We start from the raw sequence: 11075 nt of genomic DNA on the forward strand, positions 1-11075 counted from the left end.
ACCCCCGCACGGTTGCCCCGCTTCCCGACTCCGTATGCGAGTGAGAGAGAGGGAAGGAATAGGAGGAGTCGCCGTCATGGCTGGAAGACAGGGCGAGGATGCAGCGGATTGTGTTTCAAAACAAATTTCGGAAAAAAACACTCCCTCACGGGATCAAACCGCCGCCGCTGGGCGTGGGTGTGGGTGCCGGGGGCGATGGAGGGCAGACACACTAAACATGAGCCGTCGGATTTGGATGAGTAATGAGAGAGAGTGGCTAAGAGATAATCTGTTGCATCCGTTTAGATGATGTTATATTCTCTGGGTACATTTATGGTTGTGGATGTAGCATAGGTCATGACTGTGGAGTAGATATTTATTATGTGACTTTAGATTTATTCTAACTAGTGTATTATAGGGGTAGAATAGATAGAATAGATAGAATAGAATATAATAGAATAGAAAGAATAGAATAGAAGTAGAATAAGAATAAAATGGGATTTCTTGTTGACTAGTGGCTGCCGACCGGCTCCCACAAGGCCACAACCCACAGAAAACGGGCCCGGAGACCTCCGGTAGGGTTAGAGTCGTCTGTGGTATTCGCCCAAACTTGAAATCGCCCAAACCCCTCCCGATGCCGCGTCCAAAGCGCCCGCCGCCCGGCTTCCCCGCGGATCCCAGGCACCCGCGGCGGCGCACGGCGTCGGCTCCAGCTTCCGCTTCGGCTCCGTCTCCTGGGGGCGGCGCGGCAGGCGCGGCAGGAGGCGGCGCCGGCTGCTACGATCTCAGCCGCGCGTTCGGGCGCTGCCGTGCGCTCCTGGACGACCTACTGCGGCACGACGATGGGTGGGTTTTCGAGGCCCCTGTAGACGCGCGCGCCCTCGGCCTCCGCGACTACTACACCGTCGTCGCCGATCCCATGGATCTCGGCACCGTGCTCCGCCGCCTTGAGCGCCGCCGCTACGTCTATCCAACTGCGTTCGCGGACGACGTCCGCCTCACGTTCCGGAACGCCTTGTCATATAACAACCAGGGCGACCCCGTTTACGAGAGCGCCGCCGAGCTCTCCGGGATATTCGAGGCCAGGTGGGCTTCCATCGAAGCGGAGCTCCCGCACCCGCTCCCGCCGGACGACGAGCACATGGCGAGGTTGAACGACAAGCTGCCGCGGTTGCCGGTGGCCGGGGTCCCCGAGAAGCGGGATGTGCGCCTGCCGAAGGAAAAGGGGAAGATGGCGGTCAATCTGAGCAAGGCGGATGCCGCGGCTCTGGATGAGCTTGACCGGCTGGTCCCACAGCATGGAGCCGCTCACGCCGATGTGAACTCCCCGATGCAGGTAATTCTTGTGGCTATGCTGGTCAAGTTCACTCTTTGATTTCGTGCTTTAGCATTCACTGGACATTGCGTTTATAGTTCAACAATCTTTAGCAAACTTCCCCCGAAATGCATTCTTTTCTGAATGAGAGTCAGCGATGATGGCTGTGTCTGTGATAATTCTAGGGTATAATGTTGCATGAATGGTTGGCCATATTTCGATGATGTAGCTACACACAGGATTATTCTCCAGTGTGAAGAATTATGGTTCCGAACTGATTGTTCACAGTTGAATGTTTTGGGAGTTTTTGGATTGTGTTGTGTTGTACTTTCTGGAATTTCCTCTATTGAATTCTGGTTGGTGGTACATGATCATTTGTTAGATTGAAAATTAATTAGACATGGGATCGAGAATTTTGCCATCTGTGGATCCAGGCACCCTTGCTGCAACTAGGGTTAGGATTGTAGATTATTGTCCACCGCTCAGGAAAAAATGGATTTTCTGTTTTATTCTGTTCCTCCAACCATGCTTGGAGTGAGATATGGAATGGAAAATCCTTATGCAGTTTTCGTTAATATGTTGATCTAAACAAGCCATGTAAGTGACTTGGCAGGACTCAACAATTCTTTAGAGGTATATATATTGTAGAACATGTTAGTTCTTAATGTCACCCAAAGCTCTCATGTAGTTGTCCTATATTCTTTTTCATCAGTGTCTAGTGTCATGCTTCGGTGAGCATACACTGTATGAACTTTGAACTTCCTCAAGTGTATGAGAAATGAGTGTCCGTAGTTAAGAAGCATAACACATCATGTTGGCTGGCTGATTTGATGCTTGAACTAACCTAGATGACCATTTTCATTGTTGCATAAACTATAGCCTAAATGGCCATTCAAGAGTGCAGCTAGTGTAATATTCCTTCACAATTAGGCGCTAAAAGCATACTGACTCATTAATAAACTATAGTATAACATTTACTTCTTTGCTCTATCTGTGATTCTAAACCTTTTATAGTTGTCAAGCTCTTTTAATGGTTTTCTTGCAACATTCTTTGACCTCCTATTTGAGGTAAGTAGGTTGCCTCCTACGGGGTTTCTACCCCCCCCCCCCCCCCCCCCCCCCTCTCTATCTCTTCTCTCTCTAATAAAGATGTGTTGCTCTCTTGAATGTTCGAGGAAAAAAAACCTTAACTTCACATTTCTCCCCCTATTTCTCATTTTATCCTAGTAAGTTTGCCAAAATTTTGCCTGAATTAGCCATCTTAATTGGTTGATTTGCCCATTCGTTACATGTATCAAATTGTTGTTGTATTGATTGGCTAATACATGTATACCCTGTTCATGTACTGTTTTTTGCATGTAGCACGTAATAGTTGTGCACTAATATTTTACCAAATTGAGGGTGCTGGATCATACATTATATAACAACTCTTATTGAAGTTTTTATTTTCTTTCTTTTTTCTCGACCTCTTTCTTTGACCAAAGGGATGCCACTTCCTTCCTCTCTTTTTCCCATGTTTTACAAGCTTTTGAGGTTAAGTATGTTTACTGATCCCTAGAAACACATTGCTTACTGTTTAATCCTTAAAGAAACCATAATCAGGGTCCACCAAATAATTAAACACCAGGTGTTTTTTTACCTCCTAAGAATGTACACCATATCAGTCTCGTTTGCTGAATGTTCTCTCACAATTTGAGCCCTTTCTACAACTTCACTCATAACTTCCAATGGCTAATAGAGCATCAACTGTTGATCTAGTCTGCAGATCCAGTTGTATTGTTTTAGCAGTATCCATCTGATATATTATCTGATGCCTCATCCTTTCTCTGATCCTGGACTTTGTATTCTTAACACGCAGATTCAGTTGTATTGTTTTAGGCTTTTAGCGGTATCCATCTGACATATTATCTGATGCCTCATCCTTTCTCATGGACTTTGTATTCTGAACAGGCAGGAGAACTTCCTGTCACTGCATTAAGAAGGAATAAAATTGGTTTTAGGTTAAACAGACATGAAGCAAGAGTCTTTGCATCCATGGGTGTGTGTTACTTTATACTTACACAATCTGCTGTCAATTTGTTACAAAGCAAGGCACAAATTCAGTCTCATGTGTCATGTCTCAAACTTGCAGTTTTCTTAGGCATTTCTCGAGAATACCATTTGAATCATGACATAAAGGTAGAAATAGAAATAATTATGAACTAGTTAGTTACAGTAAGTAATAAGAATGCTTAAGTGACACGCTTCAGTTTGCTATTTAAAAATGAAATCAACTAAATTAAATGAACTTTAAATTTGTAGTATAAATAGCAGAGCATATTTCTCTTTTCTTTTGATTCTAACAATGCACAGATAGTAGATGGATGATGGCAGGCAATAAATAGCTTTTATGCAATGAATCATTAGTTTCTGCTACTGCAACATGTTGATTCTGGAGTTTTAAGCAAATTATGTGACATGTCATGTGATTTTGGGAATAACTGTTCCGACATAGATGTTCTATAGATGAAATCTGGAATGTGGACATTGCAGTTTTTTGAAGGCAAGATAGTTACATTCATAAGGAGTGCTTAACGTATTACAAATTTCTCTAAGCAATATATTATGCTTGACTGTAGTGTATAACTCTCATATTTTCTGTTCAGAATTTTGTGGCATTGTGTTATCAAAATACTATGCTTGAATGTAATCTCTAAATCATTCATATTTTCTGCTCAGAACTTGTGACACTGTATTATATGCTCCCTAAGTGGCCGTACTTTATTACTCTAGTTATGTTTGCTTTGAAGACTTGAATGAATTTATGTGACCATAATGAAAAAGGATAATTAATAGTAGTTAATGGCATTATTATTAGATGGAGCAGATGTCAATGTATGTCAGCACTAGGGATGCAGGTTCCACATGTTTTGGGTCATTGGGTCGACCAAAAACTTGATAAAATGAACTAGAATGTCAATGGCACCTACTTAATTTAGGGGGAGAAATGAACTAAGTTGGCTGAAACCACAAAACACCATTGCATACCCACTTGCATCCTTAGTCACCCCGCACAACTGATGTTGGGATCTTTGTAATGCACTGGAGTATATACGACAAAATTATTATCTTCCCCATTTACTTGCTCCAACTTGTAGGTTTGTGCTATCTGAGTGACCTGAGAGACCAGATCTGATTAATCTGGTATCTTGGCTTTTAAGGTCTAAATGAATTTGCTTGATATTGATTAAAAGGGGTAGTGAATCCATAAAACAACTTTATGGTCTTAAATTTCATATGGTGTAGGTGTTTTAATGCTTCGATGCATCGATTTGTACAGGGCACATGCTTTTTCAAGACCATCAAAAGATTTTGTTTTAGCTTTTAAATTGGAACACAATTTTTATCCTCTTAAACTGCAGGATCCATGAATGATGCCAAACTGGAGAGCCTAGCATCAAAAGGCGACTCATGGTTTTATCTGATGTGTACTAGCTGCTTTCTGTTCCCAGCCTAGTCAAGGTACCTTGATGTAGTTAATAGTTATCATATATTACCTGTATTGGGGTTAAATTTCGCCATTTCGGTGGTTAACCCTTCCTGGTTAAAAGATTTTTTTTTGTATTGATGGAGGTGCCTTGCTAGTTGTTGTATGTTGAAAATCAAGGGTAATTTGGCCCTGAAATATCTGGAATCAGAGGGAAGAACGAGAAAGGTTTGCCTAACTATTCCATGGCGTCTGTAATGTAGATCTTGTTTCTTATACAATTTTCTCATTTATTATGAGGTGTTTTTACTCTGTCAACTATGCTCCATAGATTGGTCGGTTAATAGAGCGGTAATATTCGTTTTGGTAGTATAAGCAGACAAAAATATATACATTGAGAGTCTGAGACCACACGGATGTGCCACTGAATTATCAGCGTCTTTGTTCAACAATTGCTTTTCCATATGGCTATATTTACGTCAGTAGTGCTATAATAGAAACTGGTGTCTGAAAGCCACTCGAGGGGTATATATAGGAGAAGCAACTACAGCCTCCATTTTTTTTCAGTGAGTTCTGAGTAGTTCTGAACCTAGCGCAATGCGTTGTCTCGCATCAGCTATCAAGCGCAGCCATGCTGTTGGCCTGCGAGCTAACAGTGGACGGGGTTGCAAAGCTTCGGCGATGGCAGCGGCCGCTGCCTGATCCATATCCCGACCGCGAAGGGGGACCGACGTGCGGCGAGGCCGGGCGCCGGCGGAGGAGGTAGCCGAGTCTGCCGAGGAAGGGGATGCAACGGTGGATCGGGGGTGGCTATGGCACGGTGATGGGTTCTCGTAGTTGTTAAAGCTAGAACACGTAAACTGAAAGAATAGAAAATAAATTATCTTTCTGTATTAATGTTTAGGCGTTCTTTTGAAAGGCAACTGTGGCAACCCTTGACTAATGGACATGCGTCTACTGTTGGCACCATTCGGTGGCACTAATACAGTTTTGACTGTCTAGTGACTACACACCAATGGGTTGTCTCTTTGAAATGACACCATGTTTCGTAAGACTCCCCTATCGAACTCTCTGGTATCAATATAGTAGAGATTCCTCACAAAACCTTGTGGGGAAAATCTAAGCAACATATATAGATAGATATGCCATAAAACTCCGTTAAATCCTGTAGGAAAATAAGGGAAAAATAATCATGACATATAAATGTGTGATTTATAAATCACTAGTCATTGGCATCCCATTTAAAAACCCCTATGTGAAAAGTTAGAGATATGTCATATAATATCAAAACTCTTCCAAAATCTTTCAGAAAATATGAGGAAAATGATAATATTGATATGCTGTTAAAACTCTTATAAAACTCAAATGAAAAAAAATCCAAGAACATATATTTGTTATTTCCTGATTATAAACTCATATGAAAACAAGAATTCATAAACGCGTTTAAAGAACAATAGCAATGATCGGTGGATCATAACGGGAATAACCCTCCAAATCCATGTGGGAAATATATGAGGAGGAATTTATGTCTTTGATATCCTTCAAAAAAAACCCGCGGGGGATAGAGAATGTGACATATAATATGTCTTGAATATCGCCTTTAGAAACCCTGGTGGGAAAATAGGAGATAAGGCATGTGACAGAACCGTCCCAATTTATACAAGATCAAGTACGGCTGCCCCCGCTAACACGTTGACACGCGCATACTTTCACTTATATAAACCCGGTAGTCCGTCGAGTGTTACGCAGGACCTCGGTAAATCAACATCACAACCAAGATCACGTGATTAAGCAAATACACATCATATACATAGAGTTGCAGCGGAAATAATATTACAAATGAGTTCACAAATAATAGTACAAGTTGGGGTTTCAAAACCGATTAGTAAAAACAACATAGCTTTCAAATAATTACATTAATATAAGTTTCAAATACATTGTTAGCATAAGTGACATCCTCAGATAAAAGCATATAGATGAGAAATACTATAGAGTCACCGAGCCCACCGGTGGTTAGCCACCATCTTCAACAGGCCAAGAACTTTACCTACAACATGGTGGGATAAATCCTGAGTACTCGAATGTACTCAGCTAGACTTACCCATCATAAACCAGAAATAACATGACTCCAAGGATCATGCAAGGCTTTATAGGTGGAGCTAGCTTGACAACATTTTGCATAAAAAGCGATTAACTCAGTTATACAATTATAGTTCTGTCATCAAGTTAATTATAACTATCCATCTCTAGATTAGCAATTATCCTATGCCAAACATGTGGTATATCATTTTAAGAGCATATAATAGTAACCATAGCAGGTATTGTAATTCCATGTTTATCCGAACCATCAAATTCCTATAGTATAATTACTACGATATTGGGGCTAGCCAAGTTTCTCACTATCCGGGAGAGACGGCGATTCGAATCGATTTCAACCTAGCTGGGAATTTATTCCTAACACAAACCCAGGCAGACCAGATCAACGGTCACCTTAGGTCACCTTTGGTACAACTCAGGTACATATTTCGCGGGTTCGTACCGCGCTGCACAATCGGAGACACCAAATGCCAGGACGTTCAGGCCTAGCCTGCCCTTGGGCTCAGTCTGGCTCCCTGCAAGGAGCGCACAACAGAATGGGGCCCAGCCTGAGTTGAGCTACTCGGCTTCGTGGTCGGAACGAGTTATCCGGCCAGCTAAGTGATAAGCATGCGTTCAATCTTGTCAGAAATGCCAACAACGGTACGGTCCTTAATCGACACAGACGGGGATAGATCCACACTCAAGACCTCCATGTCTTGTTGCTTCTCTATCGACATCCCGCCCGGTCTCCATTAACATTACCCCATTGTTCTTTTTCACGATAGCAAATATAGCCAACCGTGCTTCGGTATCCACCTATATCTCGCAGGTGACAGGAAATCACCCGACTTCTACCGGTCTAAGCAGGGCTAAGCATATATTCGATCCTAGACCTACACAGGGTTAAGGTGTATATATCTGGACAAGGTAGTTCCATGCATCAAGTGTTTCCAGACAACTCTTATAACCTAATGAATCAATCATATAGGACTCGAGTAGTATTTTGTAAAACACTAGGAGACTTAGAATGCTCCGGGGCTTACCTAGAATCCAACACTAGATCAGTGCTTGTCAGATGACACTCGCTTGGTGAGCATCTCCTGTTGAGGCATGTACTCCAGGGATCCTTCCATCTTCGGAAAAGTCCACCATACACCGTCTTCGGGTTCGGTTCCAACCTCACGTCCTTCACGTGGTTCATCTAGCGTACCTAGATGAGATGTGAGATGCAAGTGCATGAATACGAAGAATGGTAATATAAGATGCATCATATAATAGCATTCAAGACAAACACAAGATTATGCAAGACATAGACACCAATAGCTATTTAACTAACATCACACAACTAACTATAGAGAGCAAGCACATCAAGCATGACACAAGTTTAACAAGGTCACAAGTATCATAACTTGACCATCAACAAGGGCATAAGCCACACTTAGCAACACATGGAGTAAACAACCACAACTAGCATATGTCTATTTCTGGACTAGAAACAACAGCTTCATGTTTGGATCATAACAAACCCAATAGCCATGCAACAAGACATTCTGGAAAGCTTATGAAATTTTCTACAATTCATATTTAATCATCTTAGCATGATTCTCAAGTTAACTAAGTCAAATATACCCATTTACAGAAACTGGTCCACAATTGACAGAGAGCAGCCATTTCTGAAACCCAACTTTAAACAGGCATAACTCACAAAATGTTTGGCCAAATGCCATTAAAATTTAACACAAGATGTTTAAGTGAGTTATCTACAACTTTATTATTATCATCTTAAGATGATTCTACAGATAACAAGGCCAATTAATCCAATAATTGCATCTCTGTCTAAAACAGGGACAGAAACTGACATGCCACTTTAAACAGCTATAAATGGAGTTATACATGTCCAATAAAAGTGGTTCTAGACTTTTTAGAAAGCTTAGCAAATTCAAAACAACTTTGTTGTAAACACCTAAAGCCAATTCTACTATTAAGAAGGCCCCTACAGTAAGAACAAGGAAACCCTCTCTGGGTTTGGGCAGAAACAGCCACAGAGATTTAAGCAAGTATAACTCAAGATCTACTTAACCAAAAATCATGATATCTAGCTTTTTGAAAAGCTTAATAAAAGTACTACAATTCATGTATTTTCATCAAGTCATGATTCATAACTTAACTGAGCCAATTAATTCAAACATGCAGAACTATTCAGAGTAGGAGCAAAGCAATACAGGGCATTTGTTATTTTTATAACTCTTAAAATATAAATCCTAAACTCCTGAAATTTTTACCAGACAACCAGAATCACCTCATGAGCACTCCATAAAAATTTGACATTTATTTGAGCAAAAGAACTACAGTTATGAAAAAGACAAGACACAACTAGTATTACAAACCTAACTGCATAAATTGATTTTTACAGCACAAACTTTAAACTAAATCATGCCATATTATAGATCTAGTGCATATAGAATTTCATAAGGATTCTAAAATGTCCTCATTTACTATTTTACGATTTTTCTACTAATTACTACGAATTTTCAAAGTGGATCATTCAAATCTGCCTAAATCAAAGAAAAAGGGATCTAAATCTTGCATCGGGGACCCTGGAGTTTCCATAAATTAAAAGCAAACAAACTGATCCTTTCTGGCACTATTCATATGAGTCACTGCTTCGCACTTAGACCCTTCCCTTTTCTCATATTCAAGCGCGAGGTCCATTAGCTCCTTCAACACACCGGCAGAGCAGAGGAGGTGGCCGGTGGGCCGATTCCCGGCGAGGTGGTCGTCCTCCGGAGACAAGCGGGTGGCAACGAAGTGCCAGGGGGGGTCCACGCTCACCCACCGAGCTACCCAGCCCAGCCTAAGATGGCCCTAGGCGGCCCAGGCCATGCGCGTGCGCGGCGCGTAGGGGCGCAGCTCCGGCGGCGACAGCGGAGGAGCTAGCCGACGTTGGCGGGCGGTGGCCGGCAGCGGCGGGGAGCACCAGGGAAAGTGTACGCACAAATAGGAGCCCACAGCTCGGCTCGCAGTGGCCCGAGGCCGGCTGGCCACGGAGGCGGGTGGCGGCCATCTTGGCCAGCAAAGACTGGCGGCGATACGGCGGCCGTGGTGACTAGAAAAGGGGCGCGGGAGGGGCGGCGTGAGGCGTTGGACGCATAGCAACACTCAGTGCAGACGTAGGAGGGCTGTAGAAGAGGGAGCGGTGGTGGCACAGGAAGCTTGGCGGTGGCTAGCCATGGTGGCTCCGCTCTGTTGTGCGCGCGCAGTAGAGGGAGAGCGCCAGGGAGGGCAGAGAGAGTGAGGGCGAGTGGAGAGAAGCTCGGCGAGCGCTCTGGTGCTCCCACATTCGATGAGCAGGCTCAGGGCACGGCAGTGGAGGCAGACCACGCTGGTAGTGAGCAAGGGCGCATGGCGGCCACGTCCACAACACGCGTCGCCGTTCGGGCAATTCCCTGAGCACGTGGCGAGCGTCGGTGTAGGCATGGTGGGCGCCGAATTGGGCCAGATCTGGGCCGATTTAGACCTCGAGACCAAAACAAAGTTTGTTCACCTCGACATGCTCTATATTTCTTATTTAAGTTGCCAAGTCATTGGAGCTCTAGATCAGCAGTTAATTAGGCTCCAAAGTGATAGTGTCAGCGCGTTGACAGCGATGAACAAAAGCCCAAATTGATGGTCAAAACGAAGTCCAAGAGTGCCATCCTTTTGCACGCTCTTCTTCCCGATGTATGCTCCAACTTTTATTTTGGGACCAAGTCAAGTTGCTCAACGAAAATACGAGAACACGAGATGCCAATGTCGACGACGAGTCAACGATGAATTTTAGACTTAGAAAAATTTTAAGTACCGAAAACAGCTGCCGATTCAATGTTTGAGGCCTCGATTCGCCTTAGTTCCAAGTTGATCTGGCTGTTGGTCCAAAAACAAAGTTTGTTCTACTCTACTCAAACTTCAACTTTGATTTAAGGTGCAACTCCATGCAAGCACTATAAGTGATTGGTCAATACAGATCAAAGTAGCATCACAGTAAAGCTTAAATCCAAGTTTTAGACCTGATGGAGGTATTTTCTTGTCCTCCGCTCAACACGAACCCTTCATGACTTTTGTTGTAGAGTTCAATTAGAGTCATTTGGGCAAGGTTGCAAGGTTTGGTTGATGATCTAGAATTTCATTCACTTTATAAAACAATTCAAGCAAGGACATAACTTGTCATTTCATGTGACTTCTTGATTCCAAACTTCA

General features: G+C 42.9%; 1 protein-coding gene across 1 annotated transcript; it reads left to right on the forward strand.

The window, feature by feature from the left end:
* Positions 1-564: 564 nt before the first annotated feature.
* On the forward strand, positions 565-5040 carry LOC136452591 (transcription factor GTE4-like). Its single transcript, XM_066453195.1, has 2 exons — positions 565-1315; positions 4696-5040. Exons 1-2 carry the CDS (start codon positions 614-616, stop codon positions 4702-4704), a joined length of 711 nt encoding a protein of 236 aa, XP_066309292.1. The 5' UTR covers positions 565-613; the 3' UTR covers positions 4705-5040.
* The last annotated feature ends 6035 nt before the right edge of the window (positions 5041-11075 follow it).

This window comes from Miscanthus floridulus, chromosome 5 (assembly GCF_019320115.1).
Source record: "Miscanthus floridulus cultivar M001 chromosome 5, ASM1932011v1, whole genome shotgun sequence".
Taxonomy (NCBI): Eukaryota; Viridiplantae; Streptophyta; class Magnoliopsida; order Poales; family Poaceae; genus Miscanthus; species Miscanthus floridulus.

Excerpts from the sequence above, each read along its gene's own strand:
- LOC136452591 (XM_066453195.1), top strand. The coding sequence starts at position 614 with ATGCCGCGTCCAAAGCGCCCGCCGCCCGGCTTCCCCGCGGATCCCAGG.